The following is a 23,595-nucleotide window of genomic DNA, read 5'->3' on the forward strand; positions in this document are numbered from 1 at the left end:
TTCTATGAGCCCCTCCAGACCGCCAGAGGCGGTGCTAAAAGCACGGAATAAGCCTTCGCGCAAGCGCAAGACGAGAATGCATACCAACAAAAACGTCATGTATATGACACCGGGGACATATATAAAAGGCATCGTCACCCGGTAGTCTGTCCCTCAGAACCTACTCGCGCGAACAACGCAGAGACAGGGAGTCTGAGTGACAAGTAACTCTGGCGGTCCTCTGGGGCTCATAGAACCGCTGTTACATACATAACTGTCGTTCTATTTCGCCCCTCCAGAGGCGGTGCTAAAAGCACGGAATGACGAATAACAGCGAAGTCACGAGGAGACCATGGTACTCACCTCAACCTCACATAGACGCCCCTGAGGATCCCAGGACCACAGACAGAGAGTGGGGGACTGTAATATCCATACAGTAGAACCTGGCAAAAGTGCCAGGTGACGACCAGGAAGCAGCAGCACAAACATCCTTCAAGGGAACCCCTTTCAGCACAGCCCAGGAAGTTGCGACTCTCCTAGTAGAATGGGCGCGGATTCCCGAAGGCAAGGGGAGTTCCAAATCCCCGTAAGCATGCGTGATCACGTCTACGATCCAGTGAGACAAACGCTGCTTGGAGAGCTGGGAGCCAGAGGAAGGACCCCCGTACGAAACGAAAAGCTGAGACGACTTACGAAGCGATGCCGTAGTCTCCACATAACAATGCAGTGCCCTCAGGGCATAAGAGGTCGGCAGAGACCCCATCATCCCCAGGCGGGGGCACAAAACAATTGATGAGCAGAGGCTTGTTGACATAGGAAGATGATCGCACCTTCGGAACGAAAGTGGCATTCGGCCACAGAGTGACTGCGCCTCCATCCGGGTGCCACCTGATGCAGGAAGGGCTGACAGACAGGGCATGCAATTCCCCAACTCGTTTGGCCAAGACAATTGCAAGCAAAAATGCAGTCTTTAAAGAGACCCACTTGAGAGGCACCTCACACAGGGGTTCATAAGGAGGCCGGCACAAGGAGTCAAGCACCACGTGCAGGTCCAAGGTAGGCATGCGTGGCGCACTGTAGGGTCGGAGACGGCGGGCCCCTTTCATGAATGAAGAAACAAGCGGGTGGCGTCCTAACGAGTCGCCATCAACCGACGTGTGACGGGCCGCAATAGCAGCTACATAAACCTTCAATGTGGAAGGTGAGCGACCCTTATCCAAGAGAGAAATTCCAAGACAGCAGGAACAGGGCAAGTCACTGGGTCCGTGGCAAGTGTCGTGCGGCACGACACAAACAACTTCCACCTGTTGTTATACAACAACCGCGTGGAAGGCGCCCTGGCGTTGACAATAGTGCGCCTGACTGAATCAGAGCAGCAGCTCAGCAACAGTTCGGGCCCCTCAGGGGCCACAAACAAAGGCGAAGACGATGAGGGTGGGGATGCCAAACCTGCCCCTCTCGCTGGGACAACAGATCCAACCGGGCTGGAAGATGCCAAGGGTCGGCAAAGCACAGGCTGTGGAGTAGAGGGAACCACGTCCGTGCCAGCCAAAAGGGGGCCACCAGCAACAGGGTGTAGCCCTCCTGAAGGACCCTTCGGAGCACCATCCACAACAGGGGAAGGGGAGGGAAGGCATACAGGAGGCAAAACGGCCAAGGATGCGCCAGGGCATCCTGGCCCAGTGGGCTGTCAGGGAGAACCAAAGGCGACAGTGAGTCGACTCTTGTGTGGCAAAGAGGTCGACCTCCGCCTGACCGAACCTATCCCATATAGCAAGCACAATCTCCGGATGCAGATGCCACTCTCCCGGCGCTGGAACCCCGCGAGACAACGAGTCCGCAACCTGATTCAGGACATCCGGAAGATAGGCTGCCCGCAGACTGGCTAGGTGGGCGGCCGCCCATTGAAGAAGGTCGCGTGCGACCAGCAGCAGCCCGATAGACCTGGTAACCCCCTGATGATTGATGTGGAAAACTGTCGAGGTATTGTCTGACCACACCAGGACGTGCCGATCCCGAAGGAACGGCAGGAAGTGGATGAGTGCCAGATGCACAGCACAAAGTTCCAGGACATTGATGTGCTCTGCGGCATCTGCCGACGACCAATGCCACTGAGTGAACCTGTGTAGCCAAACGGCACCCCAGCCGGAGAGACTGGCATCTGTGCAAACCACTTCCCTGCGAGACGCACCACTCCCAGCCTCACGCCCGCGGCCAAAAAAGCATGCCGGCGCCATGGGGCCAATGTGAGAAGACAGCAACGTGACACCGTTAGACATCGGTGCCGATGTCTCTTGGCATCCAAGCGGAAGCCGTTAGACCACATCTGTAGGGGACGAAGGTGTAGGAGCCCCAGAGGAACCACCGCAGTGAGAGAAGTCAACTTGCCCAGTAGACGTAAAAATTGTCCGAAAGGGATGTGCCTGTTTAGGCGAAAAACCTCCAGTACACGCAAAATGTCGTCCATTCTCTGACTTGAAAGACAGGCCAGCATGGTCACGGAGTCCAGCGACACCCCAAGAAAGGAGGTCTGTTGTGAAGGAACCAGAGCAGACTTCACCCTGATCCCCAACCGAGACACGTGACGAAGCAGCACGGTAGTATCCCTGATTACCTGCGCACGAGACTGCGTGCAGATCAGCCAGTCGTCCAGGTACGGGAGAACATTCATGCCCCTTGCCTGCAGAGGAGCAAGGGCCGCCTTCACGAAGCGAGTGAACACTCTTGGTGAGAGCGAGAGGCTGAACGGAAGCACCCGGAACTGCCAGTGGGCGCCCCTATAAGCAAAGAGCAGAAAACGTCTGTGATGAGGCGCGATGGGGACATGAAAGTAAGCGTCTGTCAGATCGACTGACGTGAACCATTCGCCAAGACTGACCGACCGCAATAGGTTGGAGGTCGTTAGCATGCGAAATGGTAACCTTTTGAGGTAACGATTGAGCCCTCTCAAGTCCAAAATCGGACGAAAACCACCTGTCTTCTTTGGAATCAGGAAGTAAGGGGAATAAAAACCCCTGGTGAGGCTTGGATGCAAAACAGGCTCGATACCCCCTTTGACCAGGAGAGTAGTAAGCGCCTGATCGAGGGCCAAGGCCTTCGCCGGGTCGGCGATATAAGTCTCTCTGACCCGACTTTGTATGGGGGCCGGCGCCGGAACTGCAACTTGTACCCCTGGGACAGGGTGGAAAGCACCCAGGGGTCTGACCCCAGAGCAGCCTACAGCCTGAGCTGCTGAGGGGAAAAATACCAGACGGCCGGCCCCAACACCTCAGTCCCGCGACCCACGGAGTCGCGGGGCCTTGGGGGGGTGAGGCAAGGGGCAACTGCCCATGATCTACCGTCAGGAAGCCGGAGACCAGAGCGAAAACCACCAGTGGGACGAACGCCACCCGCAGGAGGCACACACGCCGAAGAGCGAGCGTCGCAGCAGCATACCGTCTGGGAAGACGTAGAGAACTGGCGCCCCCATACATTTGGCTACGAGACGGAACACGTAAACGAGGCACAGAGGCGGGAAAATGAAGAGGACCAGAAACGGCTGAAGCTCTATCATGATCAGAGAGCTGCACACGGGCTTCACTGACCCTTAATGATCGTTCTAGTGTCCCCACTGCACCAGAACCGAAAAACGTCCCAGGGACACAGAAAAGTCCCTCAGAGTACGCTTGGAGGACTCAGTCAAAGAGGACTGAGACAACCACAAAAGGCGGCGCGAACGCACCAAGTAGAACATCGCTCGCCCGTGGTCTCTTGTCATAAGGGCAAATGCATGTAGACATGCCTCGCCAAACGACACAAACGACTCAGTATCACCTTTCCGCGCCACAGACATGGCAGCGAACAACAGGTGTGAAACAGAGTTGCCAATGCAAGCTGAGCGCGCACACGCATTATAGGCCCTTGTAATCAGGTCATCCGCCATGCGACATTGGACAACTCCGCGTTCTCCGAGCGAGCTCGTCTGGTGACAAGAGCAAGGAAGCGACATCCTCCTCCACAGCAGGCATGCGACCTAACCCAGCGTTAGCAGCATCCTGCAAGGCTGCCAATGTCTGACCCTCAGAAGTAAGGCGGGCAAATGCACTCGTATCGGCCCAACAGGACAGCAAAAGATCTAAATAATGGCCACACTGCGGAACAACGAAGGCAACAGAAGGGCGGCCACGTCGGAAAAAGGGATTAGTTTGGGGAGACTGGGGACAAGGAATGTCCACCTGTAGCTCCCGCAAGGCAGCGCACAAAAGGGACATAAGCGAGTCTGCATCACCCAATAGAGTGAGGGACAAACCTCTATCAGAAGGAGAGGAACCAACAGTAGAGTCCCTAGAATCGAACTCAGACCCACGGAAGCATGTCTGAAGCAGAGATAGAAATGGCATCAACATCCTTGTAAAAGTCCGGTGCAACAGCGCCTTGGAAAGAAGACGGCTCACCGGAAGCGAGGGCACTTGGCTGGAGGCGCTCCTGCAACAGTGCAGACATCCCTTCCAATTGAGAACGCAAATAGGCAACCTCCTCCTCTAATCCAGAGGCCCATTGCTGACCTGAAGCGTGATCACGCTTAGAGGGAGCAGGTGGAGCTACATTGGCAAAGCGGCGTTTCACGCCACGTCTACAAACGGGCGGCAAGGAGACTGCTAACGCGATAAGAGGAGCCACGGACTTAGTCACGTTGGACTCCAAAGGACCAGTCACATCATCCACGGCCACACTCACCTCTGTGTCAACGTGCGCCGAGTCACGGCAACGCAAACAGCGTCCATCCCGTGAGTCCGCCAGCACAACGCGACAGCCACAACTGGAGCACAGCACAGGGCCCTCCATAAGACCGAGAAATTTACAACAAAGGTTGTCAAGGCAAGAGCTGGTGCGGAACGCAACCGCTGCGAGCTGGAGACACTGGGCCGAAAGCGTAGGCGAGACGCCGGCAATCGGCGAGAGGAACACGGCGCAAAAACCACAACAGGTGCGTAACGCAGCCATTACAGCGGAAGCCGAGCAATAGCCACCAGCCAAGTTCGCGTGCGAAGCGCAAGCGACGCGGTACAATCTGAAAAGGGGTGAAGACGGTTACCTGACGCAGTTGCAGGCGGGTAACTAGGCACACAAACAGCCGAGGAAACTTCACAGACAGGCAAAAACAAAGCACGACTTTATGGCGAGCACGCACACGTCAGGTCGTGAACACCATGAAAGTCACCCGCCACCAAGTGTTAGCGCACCAAGTATCAACAACAAAGAAACTTCGAAATTCACCAAAAGAACACCGAAAGCTCACAAAATAACGCAACTCACCCCGCGAAGCAAAGTCCCAGCAAACGTTGCGCCAACCAGACAAGGATAAACAAACACAAGTGTCGCAGCCACCGGATGGCGGACAGTAAACCGCAGCCCCGACTGACACAGTCAACGGGCGACAAGCGACGAAAGGAAATAAACTAGGAAACTGCAAAAAACGCGGTACTCGTATGGCATGCAAACCAACGCGCTAGAAGGTTCTGAGGGACAGACTACCGAGAAGGTTCTGAGGGACAGACTACCGGGTGACGATACCTTTTATATATGTCCCCGGTGTCATATAAATGACGTTTTTGTTGGTATGCATTCTCATCTTGCGCTTGCGCGAAGGCTTATTCCGTGCTTTTAGCACCGCCTCTGGCGGTCTGGAGGGGCGAAATAAAACAGTCCATGAAAGTTTAAAAAATGAAATTTTTGTCCGCCACTAGGTGGCGCTGTAAATGATTTGGAAGTTTATCACATAGCTATATTAGGGCATGACTTTTAAAGTCCCTGAAGAGTTTCACATGGTTTGAAGCTGAAACAGCTGAGTTATTAAGTTTTTTGTCACTCTTGGCGAAGGAAATATTCAAAATGATTTGAAGCTCCGCCCACATCTTACAAGTCATGGGATCTTCACAATTTTTGGCATATTTGTACCGCTTTATCTGCTAATAGAGTTCACGTTGGGGTATGAACAGGTCGGGATAAACAAGGACTATGAACGATGAAAAATTAGTTGTAGATAACTTCAGTGCAGAACTCTTATCAAGTTTGTAAAATTTAGAGAAGGTGGGAAAATGTGGGTTGAGTTACTGCAGCTTTTATTGTTACAGTTGTGTGAAATTTGCACTGTCGTATAGGCCACGCCCATTATCGAAACATCGTACTATTTGGTGGAGGGCATTAGGCGTGGCCAATGGCTTTTATGACATTATTTAAGGGATATCACTTCAAGGGGCTCAGCAGAGTACATAAAAACGTTAAGGAATTACTTTATTTTTTGCTGACACTAGGTGGCGCTCGTACTATGATAAAAAATAGCCTTGTAGGTGTGCTTCACATTGGACACCCATCCCATATACAAAGTTTTGCAAATATCAGATCATCTAGGTCCAATTACAGCAACTTTTACCGTTTTGGTGAGAAATCTGACTTTTATTTGGCATAGAGGCCACGCTCATTATTGAAAAGTCATAAAAGTTGAGAACCTTCATTTTCCACTGTGTCATAGCTTTTCTGACCATTTTTGAGTTCATTTAGTCAAACAGACATTGCATAGTACATGAAAGTGTAAAATTTAGATTTTTGTCTGCCACTGGGTGGCGCTGTAAATGATTTGGAAGTCTATCACATATCTGTAATAGGGCTTGACTTTTAAAGTTCCTGCAGAGTTTCACATGGTTTGAAACTGAAACAGCTGAGTTATAAAGGTTTTTGTCACTCTTGGCGAAGGAAATATTCAAATTAATTTGAAGCTCCGCCCGCATCTTACAAGTCCTGGGACCGTCACAATTTTTAGCAGATTTGTGCCGCTATATCTGGTCATAGTCTATGACAACGTAGAAGTTAATCGTGTGAACCGTTTTAAGAGAAAAAGGCACGAGTTTTAGACCAGGTAATGTCTAAGAATGGGGCAAAATTGCACAATAAAAAAACTCATAACAATTTCTCTGTACATCCTAGCACATCACTCCTATTGACTTTTTTGTAGGTCTTAAAATCCTACATATGCTTGAAAAGTTACATAGCTTTCGGTCAAACCAAACAGGATTGACTGTGATCTTTCGACTAATGTCATTTTTAGCAGCCACTAGGTGGTGCTAGCTTTAAACTGGAATATAAGTTTGTCGATGTTTTCAGGAATGGATTTTTATCCAATGTGTAAAATTGTGAGAAGATTACATTATCTGGGTCAAAGTAGAGCAGCTTTTACTGGTCCCATAAAACTTCGGAATGAAAATGGACGTAGGGGCCACGCCCATTATCGAAACTTCGTAAAATTTGGTGGAGGTCAGCAGGGCTGTCTAGAGGCTTGTCAGACTTAATTTCAGCGATATTGCTATAAAGGACTCAGCTAAACACATGAAAACGTTTAAAAATGCTATATTTTTGACTGCCACTAGGTGGCGCTCGCAGTATGACAGAAAATACATTGATAGGTGTATTCCGCATTAGAAACCCATCAAATATATGAAGTTTAAAAAAGATATGACCATCTGGGTCCAAATACAGCAACTTTGTTCGTTTTGGCGAGACATCAGACTGACATTTTTGTTTGCCACTAGGTGGCCTTATAAGTAATTGAAGATTTTTTTTAAACACATGTGTTAAGGAATTGAGTCTTCATGTGTCTGGGAAGTTTCAGATTTTTCCAAACTTGTAAAGCTGAGTTATAAAGGTTTGTTTCACATGTGGTGAAGTAAACATCAAAGGCATAATATGAAGCCCCACCCCCAACATATTTGATGGCGGATCGTCACAAAAATTTGAACAATAGTGCCTCCTAGTTTGATAAAACACCGCAGCAAATTTGAAGTCGATTGGGTCAAGGGAGAAAAAAGCAGCAGTTCGGGACCTTCAAATGAGCAAAAACGGGCCAAAAGTGCACATTCAAAAATTCATAACTCTCTTTCTGTACATCTGAGCATATGGCTCACGCTGACTTTTTTGTAGGGCTGGAGGTCCTACATAAGGTTTCAAATTTTTGCAGCTCTAGGTCAAACGGGCCGGGAGTGAGAGGCTATTTTCCACTCATAAGGCCATTTTGGGGCCAATTACAGCCACTTTTTTCGTTTTGGCGAGTCATCTGACTTTGAGGTGGCGTGCAGACCACGCCCATTATCGAAAAGTCATAAAATTTTAAAACCTTAATATTCCATGTCTTAATGGTCTTCTGACCAATTTTCAGTTATTTTACTTAAACAGACTGAGCACAATACATGAAAGTGTAAAAAAAGACATTTTAATCAACCACTAGGCAGTGCTAGATGGTATTTAAAAAAACTTTTTTCAAAGGTGTTAAAGACATAAGTTTCCATCTGTATATGACGTTTTAGATTTTTTTAAGCTAGTACATCAAAATTATTAAGGTTTATGTCACTTTTGGCGAAGGAAAAATTGAACACATAATTTGAAGCCACGGCCCTATCATATATGTCAGCAGATCTGCACCAAATTTTGCCCAGTTGTGCCCCTATGTGTGAATATAGACCACAGCAAATTTGAAGGCGATTGAGTAAAGCGTTTAGGAGAAACAAGGAGCAGTTTGGGACCTGCAAACGTGCAAAAATGGGCCAAAAATGCACATTCAAAAATTCATAACTCTTTTTCTGTACATCTGAGCACATGGCTCGCGCTGACTTTTTCGTAGGTCTCTAGGTCCTACATATGCCTAAAAAGTTTCGTAGCTCTAGGTCAAACGGGCTGGGACCAGGTGCACTTTTTCGACCTTAGGTGGCGCTGCAGAGCCATTTTTTTTGCATTGTTTTGGGAAACACAAAAATTTCAAATTTTTCACTGGGCCCGACAAATGTGCAAATTTTGGTGACTTTTCGTGCATGTTTAGGCCCTCAAAAATGGAAAAGCGCTGCACAGTAAAAAATAATAATAGCTAGAGCTGCAAGCAGCTATAAAAGGCCCTCGCAGACCTGCGCACGTTGGGGTATGAACAGGTCGGGGTATGAACAAGGAGTATGAACGATGAAAACTTAGTTGTAGATGACTTCAGTGCAGGACTCTTACCAAATATGTAAAATTTAGACAAGGTGGGACAATTTGGGTTGAGTTACTGCAGCTTTTATTGTTACAGTTTTGTGACTCTCAATGCCGTATGGGCCACACCCACTGTGGAAACATCATACTCATTTGTGGAGGGCATAAGGCATGGCCACTGGCTTTTCAGAAAACATTTAAAGGATATCACTTCAAGGGGCTCAGCAGAGTACATAAAAACATTAGGGATTTGCTATATTTTTTGCTGCCACTAGGTGGCGCTCGTACTATGAAAAAAAATAGGCTTGTAAGTGTGTTTCACATTGGACTCCCATCCCATATATGAAGTTTTGCAAACATCAGATCATCTAGGTCCAATTACAGCAACTTTTACCGTTTTGGGGAGACATCAGCCTTTGAGTTTGCATAGAAGCCACGCCCTTTAATGAAAAGTCATAAAAGTTGAGAACCTTAATGTTCCAATGTGTCATAGCTTTTCTGACCATTTTTTAGTTCATTTAGTCAAACAGGCATTTCACAGTACATAAAAGTATAAAAAATGAGATTTTTGTCCGCCACTGGGTGGCGCTGTAAATGATTTGAAAGTTTATGACATAGCTGTATTATTGCATGACTTTTAAAGGCCCAGGAAAGTTTCAGATGGTTTGAAGCTGTCATAGCTGAGTTATTAAGATTTTTGTCACTCTTGGCAAAGGAAGTATTAAACATAATTTGAAGCTCCGCCCCCATCTTTTATGTCAAGAGATCTTCACGATATTTGGACTATGTGTGCCCCTCAGTTGGATAATGATTCATGCCAAAGTTGAAGGTAATGGGGTGAATCGTTTAAGAGAAAAAGGCACAAGTTTGAGACCAGCTAATGTCTAAGAATGGGACAAAACTGCAAATTAAAAAAATTCATAACAATTTTTCTGTACATCCTAGCACATCACTTCTATTGACTTTTTTGTAGGTCTTACAGTCCTTCATTTGCCTACAAATTTTCATAGCTGTAGATCAAACCAAACAGGATTGACTGTAATCTTTCGACTAATGACATTTTTTGCAGCCACTAGGTGGCGCTAGCCTTAAACTGGAATATATTTTTGTCGATATGTTCAGGAGAATATTTTCATCCAATGTGTGAAATTGTGAGAAGATCAGATCATCTGGGTCAAATTAAAGCAACTTTTACTGCACAGATAAAGTTTCGGAATGAAAATGGTCGTAGAGGCCACGCCCATTATCGAAACTTCGTAAAATTTGGTGGAGGTCAGCAAGGCTGTCTAGAGGCTTTTCAGACTTAATTTCAGCGATATTACTTCAAAGGGCTCAGCTAAACACATAAAAACGTTTAAAAAATGCTATATTTTTGGCTGCCACTAGGTGGCGCTCGCACTATAACAAAAAATACGTTGATAGGTGTATTCCGCATTGAAAACCCATCAAATATATGAAGTTTAGACAAGATAAGACCATCTGGGACCAAACACAGCAACTTTGTTCGTTTTGGCGAGACATCAGACTGACATTTTTGTTTGTCACTAGATGGCCTTATAAGCAATTGAAGATTTTTGTAAACACATGTGTTAAGGGCTTGAGTCTCCATGTGTCTGTGAAGTTTCAGATTTTTCTAAGCTTGTAAAGCTGAGTTATAAAGGTTTGTTTCACATGTGACAAAGTAATCATCAAAGGCATAATATAAAGCCCCGCCCCCAACATATTTGATGGCGGATCATCACAAAAATTTGAACAATTGTGCCTCACAGTCAGATTAAACATCACAGCAAATTTGAAGTCGATCAGGTCAAGCGTTTGGGAGAAAAAAGGAGCAGTTCGGGACCTGCAAATGAGCAAAAACGGGCCAAAAGTGCACATTCAAAAATTCATAACTCTCTTTCTGTACATCTGAGCACATGGCTCGCGCTGACTTTTTTGTAGGGCTCAAGGTCCTACATAAGGCTACAAATTTTTGGAGCTCTAGGTCAAACGGGCCGGGAGTGAGAGGCTATTTTCCACTCAAAAGGCCATTTTGGAGCCAATTACAGCCACTTTTTTCGTTTTGGCGAGTCATCTGACTTTGAGGTGGCGTGCAGACTACGCCCATTATCGAAAAGTCGTAAAATTTTAAAACCTTAATATTCAATATCTTAATGATATTCTGACCAATTTTCATTTGTTTTACTCAAACAGACTGAGCACAATACATGAAAGTGTAAAAAATGACATTTTAATCAACCACTAGGCGGCGCTAGTAGGTATTTAAAAAAACTTTTTTCAAAGGTGTTAAAGACATAAGTTTCCATGTGTCCCTGAAGTTTTAGATTTTTTTAAGCTAGTACATCAAAGTTATTAAGGTTTTTGTTCCTCTTGGCGAAGGAAAAATTGAACACATAATTTGAAGCCACGCCCCTATCATATATGTCAGCGGATCTGCACCAAATTTTGCCCACTTGTGCCCCTATGTGTGTGTATGGACCACAGCAAATTTGAAGGCGATTGAGTAAAGCGTTTAGGAGAAACAAGGAGCAGTTTGGGACCCGCAAACGTGCAAAAATGGGCCAAAAATGCACATTCAAAAATTCATAACTCTTTCTCTGTACATCTGAGCACATGGCTCACGCTGACTTTTTTGTATGTCTCTAGAACTTACATATGCCTAAAAATTTTCGTAGCTCTAGGTCAAACGGGCCGGGACCAGGTGCACTTTTTCGACCTTAGGTGGCGCTGCAGAGCCATTTTTTTTGCATTGTTTTGGGAAACACAAAAATATCCAATTTTTCACCGGGCCCGACAAATGTGCAAATTTTGGTGACTTTTCGTGCATGTTTAGGCCCTCAAAAATGGAAAAGCGCTGCACAGTAAATAATAATAATAATAACTAGAGCTGCAAGCAGCTATAAAGGGCCCTCGCAGACCTGTGCACGTTGGGGTATGAACAGGTCGAGGTATGAACAAGGACTATGAATGATGAAAAATTAGTTGTAGATCACTTCAGTGCAGGACTATTACCAAATATGTAAAATTTAGACAAGGTGGGACAATGTTGGTGGAGTTACTGCAGCTTTAATTGTTCCAATTTTGTGACTTTCAATGCCATCTAGGCCACACCCACTGTCGAAACATCGTACTGATTTGTGGAGGGCATAAGGCATGGCCACTGGCTTTTCAGAAAACATTTAAGGGATATCACTTCAAGGGGCTAAGCAGAGTACATAAAAACATTAAGGATTTGCTATATTTTTTGCTGCCATTAGGTGGCGCTCGTACTATGATAAAAAAATAGGCTTGTAGTTGTGTTTCACACTGGACTCCCATCCCATATATGAAGTTTTGCAAACATCAGATCATCTAGGTCCAATTACAGCAACTTTTATCGTTTTGGGGAGACATCAGACTTTGAGTTTGCATAGAGGCCACGCCCTTTAATGAAAAGTCATAAAAGTTGAGAACCTTAATGTTCCAATGTGTCATAGCTTTTCTGACCATTTTTGAGTTCATTTAGTCAAACAGGCATTTCACAGTACATAAAAGTATAAAAAATGAGATTTTTGTCCGCCACTGGGTGGCGCTGTAAATGATTTGAAATTTTATCACATAGCTGTATTATTGCATGACTTTTAAAGTCCCAGGAAAGTTTCAGATGGTTTGAAGCTGTCATAGATGAGTTATTAAGATTTTTGTCACTCTTGGCGAAGAAAATATAAAAAATAATTTGAAGCTCCGCCCCCATCTTTTATGTCAAGAGATCTTCACGATATTTGGACTATGTGTGTCCATCAGTTGGATAATGATTCATGCCAAAGTTGAAGGTAATGGGGTGAATCGTTTAAGAGAAAAAGGCACTAGTTTGAGACCAGCTAATGTCTAAGAATGGGACAAAACTGCACATTAAAAAAATTCATAACAATTTTTCTGTACATCCTTGCACATCACTTCTATTGACTTTTTTGTAGGTCTTACAGTCCTTCATTGGCATACAAAGTTTCATAGCTGTAGGTCAAACCAAACAGGATTGACTGTAATCATTCGACTAATTACATTTTTTGCAGCCACTAGGTGGCGCTAGCTTAAAACTGGAATATATTTTTGTCGATATGTTCAGGAGAATATTTTCATCCAATATGTGAAATTGTGAGAAGATCAGATCATCTGGGTCAAATTACAACAACTTTTACTGGACAGATAAAGCTTCGGAATGAAAATGGTCGTAGAGGCCACGCCCATTATCGAAAATGCGTAAAATTTGGTGGAAGTCAGCAGGCCTGTCTAGAGGATTTTCAGACTTAATTTCAGCGATATTACTTCAAAGGGCTCAGCTAAACACATAAAAACGTTTAAAAAATGCTATATTTTTGGCTGCCACTAGGTGGCGCTCGCACTATAACAAAAAATACGCTGATAGGTGTGTTCTGCATTGGAAACCCATCAAATATGTAATGTTTAGAAAAGATGAGACCATCTGGGTCCAAATACAGCAACTTTGTTCGTTTTCGCGAGAAATCAGACTGACACTTTTGTTTGCCACTAGGTGGCCTTATAAGCAATTTAAGATTTTTTTAAACACATTTGTTAAGGGTTTAAATCTTCATGTGTCTGTGAAGTTTCAGATTTTTCTAAGCTTGGAAAGCTGAGTTATAAAGGTTTGTTTCACATGTGGCAAAGTAATCATCAAAGGCAAAATATAAAGCCCCGCCCCCAACATATTTGATGGCGGATCATCACAAAAATTTGAACAATCTTGCCTCACAGTCAGATAAAACATCACAGCAAATTTGAAGTCGATCGGGTCAAGCGTTTGGGAGAAAAAAGAAGCAGTTCGGGACCTGCAAATGAGCAAAAACGGGCCAAAAGTGCACATTCAAAAATTCATAACTCTCTTTGTGTACATCTGAGCACATGGCTCGCGCTGACTTTTTTGTAGGGCTCGAGGTCCTACATAAGGCTACAAATTTTTGGAGCTCTAGGTCAAACGGGCCGGGAGTGAGAGGCTATTTTCCACTCATAAGGCCATTTTGGGGCCAATTACAGCCACTTTTTTCGTTTTGGCGAGTCATCTGACTTTGAGGTGGCGTGCAGACTATGCCCATTATCGGAAAGTCATAAAATTTTGAAACCTTAATATTCCATGTCTTATTGATATTCTGACCAATTTTCATTTGTTTTACTCAAACAGACTGAGCACAATACATGAAAGTGTAAAAAATGACATTTTAATCAACCACTAGACGGGGCTAGTAGGTATTTTAAAAAACTTTTTTTAAAGGTGTTAAAGACATAAGTTTCCATGTGTCCCTGAAGTTTTAGATTTTTTTAAGCTAGTACATCAAAGTTATTAAGGTTTTTGTTCCTCTTGGCGAAGGAAAAATTGAACACATAATTTGAAGCCACGCCCCTATCATATATTTCAGCAGATCTGCACCAAATTTTGCCCACTTGTGCCCCTATGTGTGAATATGGACCACAGCAAATTTGAAGGCGATTGAGTAAAGCGTTTAGGAGAAACAAGGAGCAGTTTGGGACCTGCAAACGTGCAAAAATGGGCCAAAAATGCACATTCAAAAATTCATAACTCTTTTTCTGTACATCTGAGCACATGGCTCACGCTGACTTTTTTGTAGGTCTCTAGGTCCTACATATGCCTAAAAATTTTCGTAGCTCTAGGTCAAACGGGCCGGGACCAGGTGCACTTTTTCGACCTTAGGTGGCGCTGCAGAGCCATTTTTTTTGCATTGTTTTGGGAAACACAAAAATATCCAATTTTTCACCGGGCCCGACAAATGTGCAAATTTTGGTGACTTTTCGTGCATGTTTAGGCCCTCAAAAATGGAAAAGCGCTGCACAGTAAATAATAATAATAATCTGGAGAAAAACAAGAGGGCTCTCGCAGCGGTAGCTGCTCGGGCCCTAATAATAATAATAATAATAATAATAATAATCCGGAGAAAAACAAGAGGGCTCTCGCAGCGGTAGCTGCTCGGGCCCTAATAATAATAATAATAATAAGAAGAAGAAGAAGAAGAAGAATCTGGAGAAAAACAAGCGGGCTCTCGCAGCGGTAGCTGCTCGGGCCCTAATAATAATCTGGAGAAAAACAAGAGGGCTCTCGCAGCGGTAGCTGCTCGGGCCCTAATAATCTGTAGAAAAACAAGAGGGCTCTCGCAGCGGTAGTTGCTCGGGCCTAAATAATAATGTGGAGAAAAACAAGAGGGCTCTCGCAGCGGTAGCTGCTCAGGCCCTAATAATGTGGAGAAAAACAAGAGGGCTCTCGCTGCGGTAGCTGCTCGGGCCCTAATAATAATAATAATTATCTGGAGAAAAACTAGAGGGCTCTCGCAGCTGTAGCTGCTTGGGCCCTAATAAATGAAAACAAAATACACACTAAATATGTAAATAATAATAATAATACCAATAATAATAATCTGGACAGGAACAAAAGGGACCTGGCAGCGGTCGCTGCTCGAGCCCTAATAATCTGGACAGGAATAATAGGGACCTGGCAGCAGTCGCTGCTCGGGCCCTAATAATAATATTAATCTGGACAAGAACAATAGGGACCTCGCAGCAGTCGTCACTCGGGCCCTAAAAATAACAATAATCTGGAGAAAAACAAGAGAGCTCTCGCAGCGGTAGCTGCTCGGGCCCTAATAATAATAATAATAATCTGGAGAAAAACTAGAGGGCTCTCAGCCACATTTGCTAAATTCAATCGGAACCCTGACTGGATGGAGACTGATGATATATCATAATACAATATCTTAATACAACAGTTGATTCTGAATAGAGTGGCTTGTTGGAAGGCTGGTTAGAGCTTCCGCTTCACAGGTTAAATGTCCCGGGTTTAATTCCAGCCTACTTGTGTGGAGTTTGCATGTTCTCTCTGTGTCCGCGTGGGTTTCCTCCAAGCACTCTGGCTTCCTACCACATTTCAAAAACATGGATTGAAAATATACTGGACTGACTAAATCAGGGGTGTCAAACATGTTTCATCCGTGGGCCAAAGTGTACTTCATGTTTATGTCGAAGGGCCGCTATGACTCTGAAGTTAAATCAATTTTAAATATGATTGTCACGCATGTACCTAGTTTTAAAATCAGAGGCCAGTTAAAACTGTTCAAAAGGGTGATTAGTCATAGAAAATGCTTGTTGTGTCCTAAAAAAACTTTTTAAAGTTAAAGATAATGTGAAAATTTGGTATTTTAGTCAGAATATTTAAGTCATAAATAGCATTCCGCGGGCCACATAAAATGATGTGGCGGGCCGGGTTTGGCCCCCGGGCCTTGAGTTTGACACCTGTGGTCTAAATTGTCCTTTCGGTGTGATTGTGAGTGTGAATTGTTGTTTGTCTGTGTGCCCTGCGATTGGCTGGCAACCAGTTCAGGGTGTCCCCTGTCTACTGCCTGAAGACAGCTGGAATATGCAACAGAAAGTCAGTGAGGATAAGCAGCTATACAAAATGGATGGGTGGATATATTCCGAATATCAATGTACAATGTATTACACTCCATACTGTGCGTGTGTGTGCGGACGTGCATACCGTTTGAAATGAGCTGGGTCTCCGCTATCAGAGCTGGCAAGAGAAGCAGTATCGCAGGAATGAACATCGATATTTTCAGTATTCAGCACGCAGGTGTCTTCCACCAAAAACGGTTCATCCTCCTCCTCTGGCTGACATCCCAGAGGTAAACAAAATGAAAAAAAAAAATGTCAGCGACAGGGACACAGTTCTGTTTTCGCTACAAAGTATTTGAAAGCAAACAACATTTGTACAGGACACAACTTCTGTAAAAAGTAATATGGCAAAAGTGCTAAATAATTTAAGTATAATGTTCATGATTATATAGATGAGTATGAAATTGTTAATCTATTTGGAGGGATTGAACCAGGGACACACATGTGACTTCATTGGTACAATGAAAAAAAAATGCTGATCTACACAAATACACGCCAATTATTCTTTTCTCACTAATTCTCCAACTAACTTGTGGCTTAGAACAAACCCTTGCAGGACCTGCAAAATATTACACAGTCTCAGGTGTTATTGTGAAATAATGATACATTGAAATTAACAAAAAACATCATCCGCACAATCCGAGGCCTCGTTTATCATTGGTCACATGATTTTCTTAGAAACGACACTCCAAATTGGGGACTCATTTGGCACTTGCTTGACACACGTCATTTCATGACTTCACGACTTCAAGGCTTTATTTTGGTATAAAAAGCATGACAAATGTGTGGCTGCTAACTGAAGCTCAAATCGAAAATTTGTGCATTAATGCGCATCTGATGGATTTCTTTCTTTTTTTTAAGTTTGCAGCGGCAAACAACGTGGATTTATGGATGTAAGGATTCGGGTGAACTATTTTCTGTAATATTTTACTAGACGTGTCTTTTGACTTTTCCTCAGAAATCTATGAGACTAGAAAGGCAAGTTTCACATTTTGGTGTGCTTGTGGCTGGTCTTAGTTCAGTGCACAGTGAGCCTGTAGATCTGATTGTATTTTAAAATGCTTGGCATCATTCAAATCTCCAGATAGTTTTCTAAAGGTGTATAGAAATGTATGTACAAGTAGACAGGGCGATGTTGTAAATCTCCTGGCTTGTTAGAAATATAGCAACTGTACCTTATTCACTAACCATTCATTATGGAACGTTAAGGGGTTTGCTCAATCTTTTTAAATGATCAACAATTTCAAAACTTGCCAAATTGAGGTTTGGCACAAATGGCAGAATACCAGGGATGGGTGGTCAGTTAATCTCTACAGTGCTCAAAAGAAGCACTGGCCACGAATGTCATCCATCCATTCAAAATAAAAAATGTAGTTGACGAGAATTCTCGTCCATTGCAAGGAAAACTATAAAATCAGTGAGCAATATTGTCTGAACATTTAGCACAGGCTTGATTTTTTGATTGAATCAAACCTTTGAATAAGTGTTTGTTGGATTCATTACTTTGATTAAAATCTTAAATCGTTCAGAAGAATGAAAAAAAAAAAAACTGGTTTTATTTTTGGGCCATGGTGCCTATTCCAAGATGCAATCTTCTCTTTATGGCAGGCTCTTCCTCATTGAACATAAATGTATGACTGAAATTAAGTATTAAAAATTACATTAGATTACCTCATTGAGGATGCTCTCCAAGGTGGGAGGTGTGTCAACTTGGGGAATGTCAAATTCCTTATCGTCAATCTAAGAAAATAACAGTGGTGAGAGAGACATGGTTAGATACATGTTTTACTCTGAAAATATATGAGAAAATTTCAACAAAAAATTTGACCGATCCTTGGGTTGAATCAATCAATCTAGACTGGTGAGTGAGCAATGAAAGATTTTGAGGAGAAAAATATTTTGCTCGCTCAAAATTTCTCATTGGTTGTTCACGATACTCCTGCCTCTCTCACCCAAAATGTAGCTCTCTGCGCTCAGCTTGGCACACACGTTACAAATGAGCCTCAAAGCCAGTTAATCAGAGCAAGCAAAAGTACTGTACATAGATTGACTATTTGGTCTCCAATTAGATAGCTAGTTACATTCACTCAGAAATGTACCGGGGATCGCGTCCTACTGACTTGGGCGAAAAGATGGGCTTCTTTGAAGACACTGTACGAGCAGAATTTTTTTTTTTGTATTAATATTATTATTATTATTATGCTTATTGTCTCGTGTGATGGCGTTTATTTATTTTTGTACTTTCGTGATACAACTCCACCTTCTCCCAAGCAAGTCTATGTGATGTGATCTCTTGTTTTTAGGGCCCGAGCAGCTACCGCTGCGAGAGCCCTCTTGTTTTTCTCAAGATTATTATTATTATTAGGGCCCGAGCAGCTACCGCTGCGAGAGCCCTCTTGTTTTTCTCCGGATTATTATTATTAGGGCCCGAGCAGCTACCGCTGCGAGAGCCCTCTTGTTTTTCTCCAGATTATTATTCTTATTATTATTCTTATTATTATTATTAGGGCCCGAGCAGCTACCGCTGCGAGAGCCCTCTTGTTTTTCTCCAGATTATTAGGGCCCGAGCAGCTACCGCTGCGAGAGCCCTCTTGTTTTTCTCCAGATTATTATTATTATTATTATTATTATTATTATTATTATTATTATTATTATTATTTACTGTGCAGCGCTTTTCCATTTTTGAGGGCCTAAACATGCACGAAAAGTCACCAAAATTTGCACATTTGTCGGGCCCGGTGAAAAATTGGATATTTTTGTGTTTCCCAAAAAAATGCAAAAAAAATGGCTCTGCAGCGCCACCTAAGGTCGAAAAAGTGCACCTGGTCCCGGCCCGTTTGACCTAGAGCTACGAAAATTTTTAGGCATATGTAGGACCTAGAGACCTACAAAAAAGTCAGCGCGAGCCATGTGCTCAGATGTACAGAAAAAGAGTTATGAATTTTTGAATGTGCATTTTTGGCCCATTTTTGCACGTTTGCAGGTCCCAAACTGCTCCTTGTTTCTCCTAAACGCTTTACTCAATCGCCTTCAAATTTGCTGTGGTCCATATTCACACATAGGGGCACAAGTGGGCAAAATTTCGTGCAGATCCGCTGACATATATGATAGGGGCGTGGCTTCAACTTATGTGTTCAATTTTTCCTTCGCCAAGAGGGACAAAAACCTTAATAACTTTGATGTACTAGCTTAAAAAAATCTAAAACTTCATAGACACATGGAAACTTATGTCTTTAACACCTTTAAAAAAAGTTTTGTTAAATACCTACTAGCGCCGCCTAGTGGTTGATTAAAATGTCATTTTTTACACTTTCATGTATTGTGCTCAGTCTGTTTGAGTAAAACAAATGAAAATTGGTCAGAATATCATTAAGACATGGAATATTAAGGTTTTAAAATTTTACGACTTTTCGATAATGGGCGTAGTCTGCACGCCACCTCAAAGTCAGATGACTCGCCAAAACGAAAAAAGTGGCTGTAATTGGCCCCAAAATGGCCTTATGAGTGGAAAAAAGCCTCTCACTCCCGGCCCGTTTGACCTAGAGCTCCAAAAATTTGTAGCCTTATGTAGGACCTCGAGCCCTACAACAAAGTCAGCGCGAGCCATGTGCTCAGATGTACAGAAAGAGAGTTATGAATTTTTGAATGTGCACTTTTGGCCCGTTTTTGCTCATTTGCAGGTCCCGAACTGCTCCTTTTTTCTCCCAAACGCTTGACCCGATCAACTTCAAATTTGCTGTGATGTTTTATCTGACTGTGAGGCACAATTGTTCAAATTTTTGTGATGATCCACCATCAAATATGTTGGGGGCGGGGCTTTATATTATGCCTTTGATGATTACTTTGCCACATGTGAAACAAACCTTTATAACTCAGCTTTACAAGCTTAGAAAAATCTGAAACTTCACAGACACATGGAGACTCAAGCCCTGAACACAAGTGTTTAAAAAAATATTCAATTGCTTATAAAGCCATCTAGTGGCAAACAAAAATGTCAGTCTGATGTCTCGCCAAAACGAAAAAAGTTGCTGTGTTTGGTCCCAGATGGTCTTATCTTTTCTAAACTTCATATATTTGATGGATTTCCAATGCGGAATACACCTATCAACGTATTTTTTGTTATAGTGCCAGCGCCACCTAGTGGCAGCCAAAAATATAGCATTTTTTAAACGTTTTTATGTGTTTGGCTGAGCCCTTTGATGTAATATTGCTGAAATTAGGTCTGCTAAGCTTCTAGACAGCCCTGCTGACCTCCACCAAATTTTACGAAGTTTCGATAATGGGCGTGGCCTCTACGACCATTTTCATTCCGAAGCTTTATCTGTCCAGTAAAAGTTGCTGTAATTTGACCCAGATGATCTGATCTTCTCACAATTTCACACATTGGATGAAAATATTCTCCTGAACATATCGACAAAAATATATTCCAGTTTAAAGCTAGCGCCACCTAGTGGCTGCAAAAAATGTCATTAGTCGAAAGATTACAGTCAATCCTGTTTGGTTTGACCTACAGCTATGAAACTTTGTAGGCAAATGAAGGACTGCAAGACCTACAAAAAAGTCAATAAAAGTGATGTGCTAGGATGTACAGAAAAATTGTTAAGAATTTTTTTAATGTGCAGTTTTGTCCCATTCTTAGACATTAGCTGGTCTCAAACTACTGCCTTTTTCTCTTAAACGATTCACCCCATTACCTTCAACTTTGGCATGAATCATTATCCAACTGAGGGGCACACATAGTCCAAATATCGTGAAGATCTCTTGACAGAAAAGATGGGGGCGGAGCTTCAAATTATGTTTAATACTTCCTTCGCCAAGAGTGACAAAAATGTTCATAACTCAGCTATGACGGCTTCAAACCATCTGAAACTTTCCTGGGACTTTAAAAGTCATGCAATAATACAGCTATGTGATAAACTTTCAAATCATTTACAGCGCCACCCAGTGGCGGACAAAAATCTCATTTTTTATACTTTTATGTACTGTGAAATGCCTGTTTGACTAAATGAACTAAAAAATGGTCAGAAAAGCTAGGACACATTGGAACATTAAGGTTCTCAACTTTTATGACTTTTCATTAAAGGGCGTGGCCTCTATGCAAACTCAAAGTCTGATGTCTCCCCAAAACGGTGAAAGTTGCTGTAATTGGACCTAGATGATCTGATGTTTGCAAAACTTCATATATGGGATGGGAGTCCAATGTGAAACACACCTACAAGCCTATTTTTTATCATAGTACGAGCGCCACCTAGTGGCAGCAAAAAATAAGGCAAATCCTTAATGTTTTTATGTACTCTGCTGAGCCCCTTGAAGTGATATCCCTTAAATGTTTTCTGAAAAGCCAGTGGCCATGCCTTATGCCCTCCACAAATCAGTACGATGTTTCGACAGTGGGTGTGGCCTATATGGCATTGAAAGTCACTAAATTGGAACAATAAAAGCTGCAGTAACTCCACCCACATTGTCCCACCTTGTCTAAATTTTACATATTTGATAAGAGTCCTGCACTGAAGTCATCTACAACTACTATTTCATTGTTCATAGTCCTTGTTCATACCCCGACCTGTTCATACCCCAACCTGCACAGGTCTGCGAGGGCCCTTTATAGCTGCTTGCAGCTCTAGTTATTATTATTATTATTATTATTATTATTATTTACTGTGCAGCGCTTTTCCATTTTTGAAGGCCTAAACATGCACGAAAAGTCACCAAAATTTGCACATTTGTCGGGCCCGGTGAAAAATTTGATAATTTTGTGTTTCCCAAAACAATGCAAAAAAAATGGCTCTGCAGCGCCACCTAAGGTCGAAAAAGTGCACCTGGTCCCGGCCCGTTTGACCTAGAGCTACCAAAATTTTTAGGCATATGTAGGACCTAGAGACCTACAAAAAAGTCAGCGCGAGCCATGTGCTCAGATGTACAGAAAAAGAGTTATGAATTTTTGAATGTGCATTTTTGGCCCATTTTTGCACGTTTGTAGGTCCCAAACTGCTCCTTGTTTCTCCTAAATGCTTTACTCAATCACCTTCAAATTTGCTGTGGTCCATATTCACACATAGGGGCACAAGTGGGCAAAATTTGGTGCAGATCCGCTGACATATATGATAGGGGCGTGGCTTCAAATTATGTGTTCAATTTTTCCTTCGCCAAGAGTGACATAAACCTTAATAACTTTGTTGTACTAGCTTAAAAAAATCTAAAACTTCATAGATACATGGAAACTTATGTCTTTAACACCTTTGAAAAAAGTTTTTTTAAATACCTACTAGCGCCGCCTAGTGGTTGATTAAAATGTTATTTTTTACACTTTTATGTATTGTGCTCAGTCTGTTTGAGTAAAACAAATGAAAATTGGTCAGAATATCATTAAGACATGGAATATTAAGGTTTTAAAATTTTACGACATTTCGATAATGGGCGTAGTCTGCACGCCACCTCAAAGTCAGATGACTCGCCAAAATGAAAAAAGTGGCTGTAATTGGCCCCAAAATGGCCTTATGAGTGGAAAATAGCCTCTCACTCCCGGCCCGTTTGACCTAGAGCTCCAAAAATTTGTAGCCTTATGTAGGACCTCGACCTCTACAAAAAAGTCAACGCGAGCCATGTGCTCAGATGTACAGAAAGAGAGTTATGAATTTTTGAAGGTGCACCTTTAGCCCGTTTTTGCTCATTTGCAGGTCCCGAACTGCTCCTTTTTTCTCCCAAACGCTTGACCCGATCGACTTCAAATTTGCTGTGATGTTTTATCTGACTCTGAGGCACAATTGTTCAAATTTTCGTGACGATCCGCAATCAAATATGGTGGGGGCGGGCCTTCATATTATGCCTTTGATGATTACTTTTCCACATGTGAAACAAATCTTTATAACTCAGCTTTCCAAGCTTGGAAAAATTTGAAACTTCACAGACACATGGAGACTCAAGCCCTTAACACAAGTGTTTAAAAAAATCTTCAATTGCTTATAAGGCCATCTAGTGGCAAACAAAAATGTCAGTCTGATGTCTCGCCAAAACGAACAAAGTTGCTGTGTTTGGTCCCAGATGGTCTTATCTTTTCTAAACTTCATATATTTGATGGGTTTCCAATGCGGAATACACCTATCAATGTATTTTTTGTTATAGTGCGAGCGCCACCTAGTGGCAGCCAAAAATATAACATTTTTTAAACGTTTT

The 23,595-nt window shown here is 43.1% G+C and overlaps 1 protein-coding gene across 6 annotated transcripts in view; it reads right to left on the bottom strand.

Annotated features, from left to right (window-relative positions):
• Positions 1-23,595, bottom strand: part of vps8 (VPS8 subunit of CORVET complex) — a 228,787-nt gene that overhangs the window by 182,957 nt on the left and 22,235 nt on the right. For 4 of the 6 annotated variants that reach the window (XM_088421847.1, XM_088421845.1, XM_088421844.1 and 1 more), the window contains exons 2-3: positions 18,094-18,162; positions 16,508-16,638 (exon numbers count right to left, since the gene is read on the bottom strand). The exons of 1 other annotated variant lie outside the window; for it this stretch is intronic. In XM_088421847.1, coding sequence (XP_088277973.1) covers positions 16,508-16,638; positions 18,094-18,162 — 200 coding nt within the window. Of the gene's footprint in view, positions 1-342; positions 645-16,507; positions 16,639-18,093; positions 18,163-23,595 lie in introns of those variants that run through there. One more of the 6 variants, XM_088421848.1, reaches the window with a different exon arrangement.

This window comes from Hippichthys cyanospilos, chromosome 8 (assembly GCF_059441005.1).
Source record: "Hippichthys cyanospilos isolate Australia breed blue-spotted pipefish chromosome 8, RoL_Hcya_1.0, whole genome shotgun sequence".
Taxonomy (NCBI): Eukaryota; Metazoa; Chordata; class Actinopteri; order Syngnathiformes; family Syngnathidae; genus Hippichthys; species Hippichthys cyanospilos.